Source organism: Neophocaena asiaeorientalis, unplaced genomic scaffold (genome assembly GCF_003031525.2).
Source record: "Neophocaena asiaeorientalis asiaeorientalis breed wild unplaced genomic scaffold, Neophocaena_asiaeorientalis_V1.1 scaffold40, whole genome shotgun sequence".
NCBI classification, from domain to species: Eukaryota; Metazoa; Chordata; class Mammalia; order Artiodactyla; family Phocoenidae; genus Neophocaena; species Neophocaena asiaeorientalis.
Window position 1 is genome coordinate 2,300,405 of NW_020185335.1, and position 16,619 is coordinate 2,317,023.

The 16,619-nt window shown below is 37.1% G+C and overlaps 1 protein-coding gene across 1 annotated transcript in view; it reads left to right on the forward strand.

The window, feature by feature from the left end:
* The window catches only part of HYDIN (HYDIN axonemal central pair apparatus protein), a 431,085-nt gene that overhangs the window by 123,168 nt on the left and 291,298 nt on the right, over positions 1-16,619 (forward strand). The window contains exon 8 of the mRNA XM_024735584.1: positions 7,678-7,802. Coding sequence (XP_024591352.1) covers positions 7,678-7,802 — 125 coding nt within the window. The remainder of the gene's footprint in view (positions 1-7,677; positions 7,803-16,619) is intronic.

Sequence of the window (16,619 nt, forward strand, 5' to 3'; positions counted from 1 at the left end):
AACTTGCTCAAGAGCACGTAGCTAGTAAGTGAAGCTGTTTGATTTCAATCTGGTAACTTATGGTGTAGCTATAGTGTAGTAGACATTATGGGACAATCCTTGCCCTCAATGATCTCTCTCATAAGATGGGGAAGAATGGTTGTTATGGGACGTGAAGATGCTGGCTGATTAGCAGGGCCATAACAAGAATGGCCAGCTTGGGAACACAGGAGACAGAAGGTCAAGTTCTTTTTCTATGACTTTTTAAAAATAAGGCAGGTATTGAGCTGGATCATTTTCATAAGGGCTTTATCTGTGGAATCCTTCGCTAGTTTAAGGACAATCTCTAGTTTAAGGACACATCTCTCCAGTAAGGATTAGCATTTACTTCTGCCTGGTTCCCAAAGATTAGACTACATAGACTGCCTCTCTGGTAATTTCTTGGTTTAGGGGTCCCTGGACTGATCATGCATATCTAAACCCTAAACTGGTAGAATACACATGTCCAAAGTATGAATTCCCTAGAGAATCCTTGTTTCCCTCATTCAAAACCACGATAGACATCTTTCCTTGTGCTAATGGGAGAATGTTTTGGTAACCTTTGAAGTTTCCCAGGTTTATATGGGGATTTTGTTACCATTCCCCTGACTTAACCATCCATAGACCTTGTATCCTGCTGCTATTAGCAGGGCTGTTAAAACCCAGGCTTCAAGGGCTCAGTGGCTTACTGCTCTGGTTCTTATTTCCTCTTGTTTTTGAATCCTGTGGATTTGCCTCTTTTTTTTTGCATGCTCAGCTACACATTTATGTAAGTTATATTTTATCCAGACTTTCTAGGTATTTTCTGGTGGAAGAGTTTTCGGGTTACTTGGTCTGCCATATTGTAGGTAGCAGGGATGCCATAATGTGGGTTGAGGCACATCCCTCAGGAGGGAATTTGTGTTTATTCTTACATGTGTCCCAGGAGCATCACTAGCTCTAAACCATTTCATGTAGATTCAAGTTTCTGTTTGGTATCATTTTTTCCTGGCTGAGAAACTACTTTAATATTTCCTGTAGCACAGATCTAGTGGATATTACTCAGTTTTTGTCTACTTGAAAAAAAAGTATTTTGCCTTCATTTTTTGAAAGATTTTTTCTCTACAGTATAGAATTGTGAAATGGCAGTTATATATACATTTTTTTTTAGTACTTTAAAGATGTCACTTCATTGTCTTTTGGCTTACATTTTTCTAATGAGAATTCTGCTGTAATTCCTAGCTTTGTTCTTCTGTAGGTAATTATGTCTTTTTCTTGGGCTGCCTCAAGATTTTGTCTTTATATTTGGTTTTTAGCAGTTTGAATGTGATGTGTCTAGATGTGGATTTTGGTTTTGGTTGTTTTTTGGTTAAAGGATCTTATTTTGCTTTTATTTGGTTTTCGTTTCAATCCTGCATGAAGTTCTCTGAGCTTCTGGGATCTGTCATTATTTTTGGAAAACATCGGCCATTATCTCTTCAAATATTTCTTTTCTCCATCCTCTCTCACCATTTCTTCTGCTTGTAGGAATGTTCTATCTGCCACAGGTGACATACTCTGCACATGTCTTGTCTTCTTTAGGGGCAGGGGATTGTCCATTTTTGTTTGCCCTGCAATCTCAGCTCTCTAATGGGTTTGAGAAAAATTGTGATTTTGTTGTTTATCTGGTTTGTTGTTGTTGTTGTTAGGGTAAAAGAAACACTCTTTTCAGCTCTCTACATCCTGGGTGGAAGCAGGACTCTGACCCACTTTAGATAAATCAACCGTCAGAGGCAAAGGAAAAATTCTTTTGAAAATCAGTGTCTCCTGACATTGTCAAAGTGCTTATAAAGGCTTCTTTTGTCATTTCGTGGTGAGACTCATATTTTGATTGAAGGGAAGAGAGCAGGTTGTTCAACTGGCTCACCATGACTTAGAAAGAACCAATCTCTTTCGGTTAAAAAAAAAAAAAAAGAACTTTCATAACCACCATCCATAATACACATTAAAAACTTCCTGTGACATTGGTATTGTTCCAATGAAAAAGAGAGTCCACCTAAGGTGGAAAAACAAGCACAGGCAGCACATCTTCCTGAACTGTTTGGCTGAATCTTAAAAACTACACATAATTGGCAATACATTCATGTAAAGTGAAACAAAATCACAGATTTAATAGTGTGAAGTTGCGGGAAAAGATCTAAAACTTTTATATACATGTAACTGTGAATGTGAATCATCTTTTCCTAATGTAGAAACACTTCTAAGGTAAAATGGTGAGCTAACTCAAGGACTAGCCAGCAATCATAATGACATTAGAAACTCTAGTCCAACATTCCCAGTTTACAGATGAAAGAAGGAAGGTCTGAGAAGGTAAATGACTTAGCCAAGTTCCCCCAGTAAGTTAATAGCAAAACTTGGATTAAAACAAACATGGGCCACTTCTGGCCTTGTTTACCTCAAGATCCATTCCTTGCCCTTCCCAGGCTTTGCTCAGTATCTATGTTGGGCTGTGTTAGCCCCTCTAGCCTCCACGACCTGCTGGATTCCACCTGGGTTTGACCAGTGGGGGGCACTAGAAGGAGGTTGGAGAGTAGGAAGAAGTCAGAGTATTTCTCTTCCTCCCTGTCTAACTTCAGTAGAGTCCCCAGCAAGCAGCTGTATCTCCCTTGTGGTTCTAGCTCCTGTCAGACAGACCTGCTATGGTTCCAACTTCTGCCAGGTCCCCAGGATCTGCTAATACTTCCTCCTCTCCTTTGGTTTCCAGCCCAGTGGTGGAAATGGCTTACTGCTATTACCAATCCCTGAGCTATCTCACCATCTTAAGTTGGGCTTTTCATAGCTTTCATCTTCTGTGTAACCAAGTCTTTCAATTAAATTTTCTGTTTATTTTTGTTTTCCTGTTTAGACTCTGCACAAAATGGTACTTTTATGCACAAAATGGTTCTTTCCACAAAATGCATGTATTCCAACCATGATGTCAATTCTGTGAGCTACCCCAAATCCTTCCAATAAATCCCTTTTCTGTCTAAGTTAGCCAGAATTGGTTTCTATTGTTTGCAACTGAAAACCCTAACGACTACAATGAGAAAGAATGCAGTTGAATTTGTGGTCACATTTTATTGAATCAGAATGTCTGGGGGGATTCCCTGATGAGTATCCATTCTGAAAAGTGCACAGGTGATTGTGTTGCCCAGACAGGGCTGAGGACCACTCTTTCATTGACAACCTGATTGTCAATAGACATAGTGGAGCAGTATATGTAGTTTGAGAATTTGGAGTCAGAAACATAGGGTCTCTACTCTTGGTCTTGCTGCTTTTATAGGCATTATACAGTTAGAAATAATATCTCACAGGAAATTGTTTAAAAAACAAATCATATTCTTTTCATTGAAATAATGATTTAATTAATGGTAAAGTTTATAAGTGGTCAGGTTCATATAAATTATAAAACTTTATGTGTCTGTTGCTCCCATTAGAATATGATCTCAAATGCAAGGATTGTATCTCTTTTCATTTGTCCCCAGCATCTAGCAAATTGTCTAGAATAAATAAGTGCTTAATAAATGTTTATAGGATGCCTAACCAACAATATATCACAACAGCAGAGCTACAACTATAAACCTCTACAATAATTTAAAATAAAAAATCATGCTCCAAGTACTATAAAAGAGGCATAGTGTTTTTTTACACTAATAAAAGGAGCCTCAATGTGCTATAAAGTATACAAAGAACATAAACAATTACTCTTCAACTTTATTACAGATTTGACCTAAAACTCGAGTAGGTACCAGAATAACTTTGACTATTAAAGTAGGATTAATTTTGGAAGGTGAAGTAGAAAGAATTAAGGAGCACTTTCAAAATCTAAAATCTCAATTTAGGAATCAGTTAATAAGAAAGATTATCTGAAGGAAAAATACTAATTTTATATTCAATGTTTAATATAATAGAACCAGTATTTAGTCTTCTGCTAAAATATTGAATCATTTGAATGGGATAGTTTTAGTTTTTAAGAGCAGTTCATAGTGGATTGAACAAAAACTCAAAATCTTTCTTGTGGCTCATGATTTTACACAAACCCGAGTTCCCTCCCTAATCAAGTATTCAGTATTAATGAGGATGTGATATCGAAACCAGACATTCTGGTAGACAGAGGCAGCTTTATACCCTGGAGGAACAGCACCTTTTACCTCTCTGTAAGATCATTTTCTGGTACTTGGTATTCTCTAGCCTTTTCAGCCTGTCTGCCTCTAGTAAAATGAATACAAAATCAAATTATAGACAATGTTTAAGCACCAGAACTTAACACACTCTATCCAAGTAATGTCTGACTTGTAGAGAAAGCTTAGGCGGCTCTAAGTAGCAATGGCTATCCCAGGTGATTTTCTAACCACTGAAGAAGTTTAGTGTAATATAAACCCAACAATTAGCACAAAAGGGAAGAACCTGTTACCACTGTATGGAATTAGGATTTCTGGAGGTCCTAAGAAGAGTCCCTTTGTCCATAGAAAATTAGCTTATGTTCTGTAATGTAATACTATCCAATTCATTTCTAAACTGTTATTTTGCTACTAAGAAATGTTTGGGGAAAAAAATGAAAGCACAGTGTAGGGAGAAAAATATTAGAAACTGGGGAAGCGGAGGTAGAAGAGAATGTTACAATGTTGTTCCCAAAGCCAGGAAACTGGGGCCAGTTCTCAATTCTTCAGATTCTTCCTGAGGCCATAAGGAAGGAAAGAACTTTAAAGACGCTGAGACTCACCTTCATCTCCCATCAAGCAGAGATTCTTGTGATACCAAAAGTCTGCTCCTTTTCTGTTCCGCCACGTTGTTATAAAGATTAAATAAAGATTAGAGATATTTTAAATTTCCCTTTAAAAGTTGATTATAATTCAATTTAACAACCTCTTTTGAGAGGCTCCTATGAGTACAGAGCTATGCATGGGGTAGTGAGAGACACAAAGATAAATCTAACCAGGTGGCTTCCACATTGAGGGATGGTTTGGGGAGACAGAAAAAACTTGAAGGCAGGCTTCCATCCCTGCTCTACCACTACCTAGTTGGGTAGCTTTGGGCCAGTTGCCTGCCCTTTTAGAGCATCTGCTTTCTCGTATCTAAAATGCAAATAACAAGACCTACTTTCTCAAGATTTTGTGAGGATTAAAAGAATTGACATATGTAAAGTGCCTACTGTAGTACCCAGCATAGAGTATGTGCTAATGAAATTTTGTTTGCTTTCTCTTTCCTTTCATCTCAAGAGTCTCTAGCTATTGGGAGAGACAGGCATGAAAACTTATTATTGTACAAGGTGAGCTAATGTAAGAAGTAAAAATAAAGTTATAGCCTCTGAGAGGAAGGAGACATTATTAATAAGAGAGAGAATCAGGAAAGATTCTATTTAAAAGGTAACTTTGAGTCTAGGCTATGTTGGGTGACTTTGGAAGGAGTATGACATGGAAATGGTGAATGTTCCTATCTGACCCAAGCAGTTCCGGAACTATGTAGGGGGCACTGTCTGGTTGGAAGGAAGAGTAGGTGCAGTGCTGGGGAAGGTTATGGGTGTAGAGACTAAAGCCCTCCCATTCCGTCCCACCCCAGTCTGACATGGAAGGTGACAGGTGTATAATGTATTTGGACAGATGTATCTGTTTAATGAGAAGGCCAAAACTAGTTGGGAGTAGATTGTGTGGGACCTCAAATGTCGAGGACTTTGAACTTTATTACATAAGTTATGGGGGCCACTGAAGGTGTTTGAACAAGAGATTGATGTGTTATATCCTGTGTGTGATTTTTTACAATGTCTCTAGAGCAGTGTGAAGGATTGAGAGGAGGATGATAAAAACCTGAATACCCAAGATCATCCTCTGGCTGCCAATGAGGGAGATAACAATAGCAATAACAAAGATAATAATAAACATTTGTTTAGCATTTCCTCCATGCCAGACATTATTCTACGCCTTTACCTCTATCAAGTCCTTTAATTCTCACTACAACCCTGTGAAATGGGTGCTGTCTTTATCCTCATTTTACAGTTGAGGAAACTGAATGTTCAGTGACTTACCCAAGCTCATGGCTGATCTGGGTTTCGAACTTATTCAGTTGGCTCCTGGCTAGTAACTACTACCTCATGGTGCCCCTACTACAGTGCCTGGAGTTCATTGGAGGTTCGGTGCTGAAGGTATGGGAAAAGGACAGACAAAGGAATGGGAAAGTAGTGAAAGGAGAGGGCAATCCAAATAGAGGGCACCAGAGAAAATAAACAAGTGCCCGTGGTAGGAAGCACTCGAGGTCCTGCAGTGATAATTTCAGGTACCACCAAGTGCTACCCATGCTGTAAGCTCCGTACCCTCATAGAAGAAAGGTTAGGTTTTCTGAAATTAAGTTCATTATCTAAGGGAAGGTTTAAGGACTGAAGACTAAAAACAGTTGCGATAGAAGTAAATAATCAGAAACAGCTTAGCCTGCCAGATACATTGTCCAACACATTACTTTGAAAAACTGGCAATTTAAAGAAGTGAAATGGACCATGAAAATAATTAAAAGGGCTGGGTTTCCTGTTTAGAAGGAAGAGCTCTGTAAGTTACTTAAGGTACTTCATGATCAGATCCAGCTTCTCTCTTACTCTTCCTTTCCAGGACAATTAAAGTCAACTGTTTCCTGTTCCCAGATCCACCCTACCTCCCCATAAGGTCTGCATGGCCAAATTCTATTTTCAAGACACAGATGTCCCCAGTTTGCCTTTCCAAATGCTCTCCACCCTTCCCCAGCTTACTCTCACCCAGGAGGCTAACCCGTATGGCAGAGGTCATTAGACTCCCCATGCCTTTGGCTTCTGGTTGGGTTCAGCCAGTGGGAGTCCCAGCAGGCAATCAGGCAAAGGATGTGAGGTCAAGGCACTTTTCCCCCTAGTGTCCTATGTGTGAGGTCTCCTGGGCTGACTGTCTCTCTTACCTAAAGCCCTTTGAGCCTCATAATGTAGCCTTCTCTTACGACTCTGGTGGGTTTCAAAACCACTCCTCCTTGGCTCTTTGGGCCTAGAGGTGGTAACAGTTCTACTGGTAACAACCCTGGGCAATTGCATCGTCTCTTGCAGTTTCCCTACACCCCTTCCCCCCTTTTAAAAAGACCCCTTGTTAGACTGCCCTCCCCTTATCCTCATGTGATTGTGTGATCACTTTACTTTTGAGACTCTGGTATGTTTTTCCGTCATAAAACCCTCTCTTCGCTGAACTCTCGCAAAACTTGATTTTTATCCCTTTGAAGGTACTGTTCTTTTGCAAATTACAGTATTTGCGTACATGTTATAAGTCTGTCCTTTACTGGAATCACTCAGTGAATGTTAAAAGAAAGGCTAAATGGCAAGGATACAAACAAGAATATTATGCATCATTTAAGTTTTTCTTACATTTGTTGTTCTATTACTGTTATTTTAACATTAATACTAAAGTTCTTTCACATTAACGGGAAAGTATACTTATGAATCACTGAATTGTGGTGTCGGGTCTGTGTTGTCTGCAGAATTGGAACTCATGTCTCCTCTCCCCTTCCCCCTCACACTAGTCGGGAATGTGTTCTTTTTTTTTAATTGGAGTATAATTGCTTTACAATGTTGCATTAGTTTCTGCTGTACAAGGAAGTGAATCAGCTATATGTGTACATATAGGAATGTGTTCTGATGATGTGTCTCCATGTGTGTTGCAGGCCCTTCTCTGTAGAGCCGTCTGTTGGAACTCTTAATGTAGGAGAGTCCATGCAACTAGAAGTGGATTTTGAGCCACAAACCGTGGGCAATCACAGCGAAAAACTTATTGTGTATTACGACACAGGTATGTGTTATTCTTTGTTAAAAGTTCTACATTTTAAGAAAGGTCAGATGGAAAACATGATGAGGCAAAACAGGAAATGGTTATTTTGGCTGCGTTAGAGTAAGCTAAGACCCACAAGGTAAAGAACTAAAGACTGAACGCCTCCAGCAGAAATGATGCTGAGCCACGTATAAATCCCACCTACCAGTTTCTCCTGTGCTTGAAAGCCTGAGAAATATGGGACTCAGAAGGAACGGAAGAAACCCATACCCAGAAATTACACTGGTAGATTGAGGTTATTTATACGTAAGTGGAAACTTGAAGGTAACGTAATAACACGTGGGTTTTCCAGTTACTGCTGCATTAGTCTAACATATAAAAGATACAAACCCGAGTTCAGAATGTTCTCGTGTGTGTCCTCTAACTGGATGTAAGATCCGGTTACTTTAATCCTTAGAATATACAAATGTCTTACTTAAATCTAGGACTTTGTTTATTGCTGCTAGCATTTTCTTGAAGGCCCCACTCAGGATAGTAATGAAAATTCACTTACTGTTTTTGCAAATATTTAATCTGTGGTCATGTAAACTGCACGTACATTATGCAAGTCTCTGAAGTTGGTTTTCAAATTAATATTTATTACTACTATTTATTATTTCATGATTTTTCTCATTTCCTTCTCACTTCTTTTTTACCCATTTGTGTTGATTGACCCAGATTGTCTGCATCAGAAGGGCACTGTAGGGAGAAAACAGAAGTGCACAGTCAGAGAAAAAGCAACAAATGATACCTAGGTCATAGTTCAGAGCTGCTGACTTTGTGGATGCTTATCTGAGCAGGATCAATCAAGGCCTTGCATAATAAGGACGTGTGGTTAAGTGGTCCTGGCTCCACACTGCCCAGCATAACAACAATTCATAATCAGTGGCACAATCTATATTTATGTTTTAGTGTTGTCCACAATTCACTGGCTGCTAGTAAGAAAAACCTAACCTGGACTAGCTTAAGCAAAAGGGGGAAGTTTTGGCCCATGTAACCCAACAGTGGAAGATTAAGAGCACAGTACATAACCCACCAGGGATGTCAGTTTTTCAAAGTAGTGCCATTTTACACTCCCACCAGCAAAGCTTGGGAGTTCCAGTTGCTTCACACCCTCGCCTACCCATAGTGTTGTATTGTTCATTTTAGGTATACTGGATGTATGAAGTGATGTATTCTGGTGGTTTTAATTTGTATTTCTCTAATGATTAATGATGTTCAGCACCTTTTCATGTATCTTTTAAAATTAAGTGTTGAAGTCTTTTGCTCATTTTTGAGTTGTTTTTCCTTTTGTCATTAATTTGTAAGAGTACTTAACAACTTGTTATTCTGAATGCTAGTCATTTGTCAAGTATATGTGTTGTTAATTTTCTCTACCAGTCTGTAGATTGCCTTTTCATTTCCTTAATGATATTTCTTGATGAGCTGACATTTTAAATTTTTATGAAATCTGTATTATCATGTTTTTAAATGCAATAACTTTTAAAAATTTATTTATTTTTGGCTGTGTTGGGTCTTCGTTGCTCCATGTGGGCTTTCTCTAGTTGCGGCGAGCGGGGGCGGGCTTCTCATTGCAGTGGCTTCTCTTGTTGCGGAGCACGGGCTCTAGGCACATGAACTTCAGTAGTTGTGGCGTGCGGGCTCAGTAGTTGTGGCGCACAGGCTTAGTTGCCCCACGGCATGTGGGATCTTCCCGGACCAGGGCTCAAACCCGTGTCCACTGCATTGGCAGGTGGATTCTTAACCACTGTGTCACCAGGGAAGCCCTTTTTTCTTTCAAGATTAATGCTTTTGCCTTCTTGCTAAGAAATCTTTGCCTTTTCCAAGATCATGAATATGTTCTCCTGTGTTTACTTTTAGAAGGGCAGTAGTTTTAGCTGCTAGTTTAAGTTAATGATTTGTCTTTGATTTCATTTTTGCATGTGTGTCAGGTGCGGACCATGTTTCTTTTTTTTTTCTCCATGTGGGTTATTGGCTCGTCTCCATTCTATTATCTTATTCTGGAATTCCAACTACTTTATTATTCTATTACTTACTCTACTATTAGTCTGTTATTTATTACTTTTAATCTCTATTTTATGTTTTCCATTTTTTTGTAGACTTCTCTGGATACTTTCTTCCTATCTATTGTCCCATTCAATAATTCCCTCTTCAGCAAAGACTCACCTGCTGAGTTTTAATTTTTCAATTATTATAATTATTTTAATTTCTGAAAGTTTTATTTGGTTCTCGTCAAATCTGATTGCTGTCTACTCTTATTTTTCATGTTTCACTTTTATTTCTTAAATATATTAAACATAGTTATATTGTGTATGTGGTAATTCAAACATACTAAGTCTGCTCATCTATTTATTTATTTTGCTGTTTGTTGTTTCTTATGGTTTTTCAATCATGGTATCTGTAGAGGAGGAAAAATGTCTTTTTCCTCTACCCATTTATGTTTTTAAGATGGGGCCCCTGTAACAAAAGACAGATTAACAAGAGAAGAACATAAAAATTTATTTAATGTAAGTTTTACATGATATGGGAGGCTTCATAAGGAAATGAAGATCTGAAGAAGTAGTAAAATCTGAATTCCTTTATGCTGGTTCGATGAATGATGGATAGTTGTGGGAAAACATGACAGGACAATAAAATGACATGAGCTAAGAGTAGCAAACTGGGAGAAACAGTACGGCCTGTTTATTCAGGCTCCTCTTGATGTCTGTCCCTCTATATTTCAAGATACGCATGCTTCTTTCTACCTGGTCTTGGAGGGCACCTCTCACATGGGGGATCTGTGACCTGCTTCAGGAGAAGTTAAGAAAATCCCTCTTGCACCTGCCATTTCTTATGTTCCTTCAGCTTGAAATATTTAATATGCCAAGGTGCCATATTTTGTGGTAGTGTGTTCTGAACCCCATCATTATCTTATGCCTCTTTGTGTTTTGTAGCTTCTGGATTTAGCATCGTTACTTTGGGCAGGCCCTGGACTTTATGTCCTGTCCTAGGCACCCAATGCAATAGTTAAAACAGAAGTTCAAGGGTTAACAAAGTCCACTAGGGCAAAAGACAACCTTGGCACTAGATTATTTCCTGGTATTCTTCACTTTGCTTTAATGTCCTTATTTTCCTATCAGGTTAGTGATCAGTTTTAAAGTAGTTTGAAAAATGTTTTATTGAGTATTTTAGTTATTTCAATCTCCAGTTTAATGGGCTACTTAAAGCTGCTTTTAATGTATGTCTTTTTTCACATTATTCAGCAATACTTATGCAGTAGTTCATCCTTTCCCACTAGTTTTCAATCCTTTGTGTACATCATAAATACAGTTTATCCCTGCATGTAGCTAGGTTTTATTTAATTTCTCTCAGCAGCAGTTTTCTGGGTATAAGTCTTGAACATTTTGATTAGATTTATTCCTATATATTCATTCATGTTTGAGGATCCTGTAAGTGATTCTTCTGTTACTTTTTAAATTGAGGTACGATTTAGATATAAGATGCACAGATCTTAAATGTACAGTTTGATTCATTTTGACAAATGTAAATGCCTGTGTAACACATTCAAGATATAAAACATCTGTCACCTCACAAAGTTCCCTCATGCCCCTTTCCAGTCAATCCCTCCATCCGCCATCCCAGAGATTCTGATTTCTATCATCTTATATTAGTTTTGCTTATTCTTGGACTTCAGATAAATGTACTCATACAGTATATACTCTTTTGAGTCTGGCTTCTTTCATTCAACATAATGTTTTTGAGATTTATTCATATTGTTGTGTGTATTGGCAATTCCCTTTTTACTCCTGAGCAGTATTCCACTGTTTGGTTATACATAGGTTATCCATTCTTCTGTTAATGTAACTGAATTGTTTGAAGTTTTGGGCTATTATGAATAAAGCTTTAATAACCATTATTGTACAAGTCGTGTGTGTGTGTGTGTGTGTGTACATATGCATTTATTTCTCTCGGGTAAATATTTGGGAGTAGAATTGCTGGATCATAGAGTAGTTATATGCTTAACTTTATAAGAAACTTCCAAAAAGTTTTCTAAAGTGGTTGAAGCATTTTACATTCCCGCCAGCAATGTTTAAGGGTTCGTTACTCCACATCCTCACCAGCTCTTGGTCATGTGTTTTTTTAAAAATTGAATTGACTTACAATATTAATATTAGTTTCGGGTGTACAACATGGTGATTTGATATTTTTATGTATTGCAAAATGATCACCACGGTAAGTCAGGTGACCATCTGTCACCATACAAAGTTATTACAATATTATTGACTATATTCACTATGTTGTACATTAATCCCTGTGACATTGGCTTTTTTATTTTTATTTTTTAAAATAATTTTTATTGGAATATAGTTGTCTTACAATGTTGTGTTAGTTCCTGCTATGTATAGTGAATCAGCTATACGTACACATATGGTATATGTATACATATGCTCTACGTATACATATATCCCCTCTTTTTTGGATTTCCTTCCCATTTAGGTCACCACAGAGCACTGAGTAGAGTTCCCTGTGCTCTACAGTAGGTTCTCATTAGTTATCTATTTTATACATAGTAGTGTGTATATGTCAATCCCATTCTCCCAATTCATCCCCCCTTCCCCCCCCCCATATCCATACGTCCATTCTCACGTCTGTGTCTCTATTTCTGTTTTGCAAATAAGTTCATCTGTATCGTTTTTCTGGATTCCATATATAAGCGATATTATACGATATTTGTTTTTCTCTTTCTGACTTACTTGACTCTGTATGACAGACTCTAGGTCCATCCACATCTGTACAAATGACCCAATTTCGTTCCTTTTTATGGCTGAGTAATAGTCCGTTGTATATATATACCACATCTTTATCCGTTCATCTGTCGATGGACATTTAGTTTGCTTCCATGTTCTGGCTATTATAAATAGTGCTGCAATGAACATAGGGTGCATGTGTCTTTTTGAATTACATTTTTTTCAGGGTATATGCCCAGTAGTGGGATTGCTGGGTCATATGGTAGTTTTATTTTTCGTTTTTTAAGGAACCTCCATACTGTTCTCCATAGTGGCTGTATCAGTTTGCATTCCCACCAGCTGTGCAGGAGGGTTCCCTTTTCTCCACACCCTCTCTAGCATTTATTGTTTGTAGATATTTTGATGATGGCCATTCTGACCAGTGTGAGATGATACCTTATCGTAGTTTTGATTTGCATTTCTCTAATAATTAGTGATGTCGAGTATCTTTTCATGTGTTTGTTGGCCATCTGTATATCTTCTTTGGAGAAATGTCTATTTAGTTCTTCCACCCATTTTTTGATTGGGTTGTTTGTTTTTTTGATACTGAGCTGCATGAGCTGTGACATTGACTTTATAGCTGGAGGTTTGTACCTTTTAATCCTCTGTCCCTATTTTACCCATCTGTCCCCTCCCCTCTGGCAACCACCAGTTTGTTCTCTGTATCTTTGAGTCTATTTCTGTTCTGTTGTGTTTGTTCATTTGTTTTGTTTTAATTTGAGTCATTCTAGTGGAAGTGAAGTGGTATCTCTTCTGGTTTAAATTTGCATTTCCCTAATGACTTGTAATATTGAGTAACTTTTCATGTGCTTCTATTTTTATCTTCTACCCTCAGGTGTGTATTCAAGGTTTTTGCCCAATCTTTATTGGGTTATTTATCATTTTGTTATTGGCCTGTAGTTTTTGTATATTCTCCCTACAAGTCTTTCAGAAATTATTATTGTTAATATTTTCTCACAATCAGTGGATTATCTTTCTAATTTCTTAACAGGGTCTTTTCATTAGCAAAGTAATTTAATTTTGATGAAATACAGTTTATCATTTTTTCCTTTTATAACTAGTGTGTTTTTTTCTAATTTTATTTTTTAAGTTTTTGTGAATGTATCAAAATACTGAATTTTGTATGTTGATCATTTACCTACAGAGCTTGATAAATTTACTTATTAGCTCATGATTTATCTGTAGATGATATTAGATTTTGTTTATATACAATCAGTCATCTGCAAATAATCATAGTTTTCTTCTTTTTAAATTTTTAGCCTTTTGTTTCTTATTATTTCTTGCATAGGCTAGGCCTTCAGTACAGTGATCAATGGAAATGATGATAGTGAGTGAACATCCTTTTCTTTTTTGTTTTTTTGCGGTACGCTGGCCTCTCACCGCTGCAGCCTCTCCCGCCGCAGAGCACAGGCTCCGGACACGCAGGCCCAGCGGCCACGGCCCACTTTTCTTCTTTTTCAAAGAATTTTCCCATTTAATCTAAAATCTTAAATTTGCTGGCGTAAAATTGTTTATAATAACTATAATCTGTGTAATGTCTTTAGGACCTATAGTAATATCTCCTCTTTCATTATTGATATTAGTAATTTGTATCTTTTTATTTCTTGATCTGTATTGTTAGGGCTTTATTCAGAGAACCAACTTTTGATGATTTTCTCTATTGTTCATTTCTTTTCAATATCATTGATTTCTACTGTTTATTATTTCATTCCTTCTACTTTCTGTAGGTTTAATTTGTTGTACTTTTTCTAAACCTTAGGAGAGATGCTTAGAGCACTGATTTTTAACCTTTCATCTTATCTAATATATGCATTTAAGTCAATAAATTTTCCTCCAAACCTGACTATATCTTCAGCCCATATGTTTTTATATGTTTCATTTACATTAACACATAATTGACAGTATTTTAGAATTTCCATTTTTACTTCTTTGATCCATGGGCTACTTAGCAGTGTGTTGCTTAGTATTTAAACATTTGGGAATTTTTCTAGTTTTCTTTTTGTTATTGATTTCCAGCTGAGTTCCACTAGTGACAGAAAACAAATTCTGTATGATTTCTATCTTTGAAAATAGTTGAGACTTAGCATTATAGCCCAGAATGTGTTCCATTTTGGTAAATGAGCCCTGGGTACTTGAAAAGAGTACAAGTTCCTCAGATATCAATTAGGTCAAGTTTGTTAATAATCATATTGTTCAGTCTGTATCTCTACTAATGTTTTTCTTCTTATTTTATTAGTTATTGGAAGATGTCATTAAAATCCCCAACTATGATTGTGAATTTTCTATTTCTCTTTTTTTGGTGATATCAGTTTTCATTTTGTATGTTTTGAGGCTATGATGCTTGGTGTATATACATTTAGGTTTGTTATAACTTACTGTTGAATTAACTGTTTTATCATTATGAAATGTTTCTCAATCATTTATAAGATTTCTGACATCAAAGACTGCATGATCTGATACTTGTTTCGTACAGCAGCTTTCTTTTGATTAGTGTGTACATAGTATATTCTATTCATCCTTTTTATTTCAACTTTTCGGTGTCCTCATATTTAAAGTATGACACTTGGGAGTATCACCAGGTTGTTTTTTAATCCAGTCTGAGAATCTTTGTCTTTTAATAGTACTCTTCAGTCCTTTTATGTTGAATGCAATTTCTGATATATTTGAGTCTGAATCTTCTGTTTGACTGTGAAGTAACTGTTACCTTTATGGGAAAATTATTAGCTGAATTTCAACAAAGACCTTTGTGTTATTAGTGTTACTAGTGGATGAAAGTGAAAAAAATACGTGTTAATAAACTCAGTCAGTGATATATTTCTTCCATCTGGATCTCCATGTCTTTGTGAGGTATCATTTTTTGTTTATGTCAGCCCCTAAAATGAAGTATTGGAAAAATTTGTGGCCTTAGAATTACCTTTTTCAGATGACTATATCACAACATTTTAAACCAGGAGCTTAAAAAAGAATGAAGGTTAGTCAGTGTTTTAGCTCTCACTAAAATAATTAATTGTTGGTAAATTGGTAAATATATCAAATAAATTATCTTTAAAATATTATCATCATCCTTTTTTAATATTTTTGGTTGTATTTTTAATACAATTGACATGTGACTATTGTAGTATATGGGTATAATTTATAAACAAACAAGTTTATATATGTTGGGGGTATAATGTCAAAATATTTTACTTGGTTGAGTTTTGAGACCAGCAGGCTTAGATTGCCCATGGATCAATAGAATCAAAACTTGAAAGAAGACTTCAGTGATAATCTAGTCCTTAGATTTGTTTGCATGTGTAAAACTGAAGCCCTAAGAAATTAAGTGGTTTGCCCATGACTCATATAACTAGTCAGAAGCACAGTTAGAACCCACGCTCAGGGACTTCCCTGGTGGCGCAGTGGTTAAGAATCCGCCTGCCAATGCAGGGGATACGGGTTTGATCCCTGGTCCAGGAAGATCCCACATGCCGTGGAGCAGCTAAGCCCATGCGCCACAACTACTGAGCCTGCGCACCTAGAGCCCGTGCTGTGCAACAAGAGAAGCCACTGCAATGAGAAGCCCGCACACCACAACGAAGAGTAGCCCCTGCTTGCCACAACTAGAGAAAGCCCATGTACAGCAACAAAGACCCAACGTAGCCAAAAAAGTAAATTAAAAGAAAAAAAAAAGAACCCACACTCAGACTCTCAACTCACGTGTAGTGCTTTGTCCTCTATAGTGGATCATCTCCCTAATCTCTTGTATTACTACATGTGCCTTTTTACTCCCTTAATCTGTTGACTTTGAAATGCAGCCACGTTCTCCCAGTGGCCCTCAATCTGGATTTTACTTTTATGGAAATATTTGGATTGACACCCATACTTACATTTATAGTCCTGTGCTAAAGGAAATGAGTATTTGTGTATTAAAATTTAATCATGCATGGAAAAGTTGATTTCCATACCCTGAGGTGCTGGTGTCAAATTTGATTTATGAATAAAGTTATTTTCTAAAGATTGCAGATAGAGGTAAACTGTCTTGTAGCATTTTTCCTTA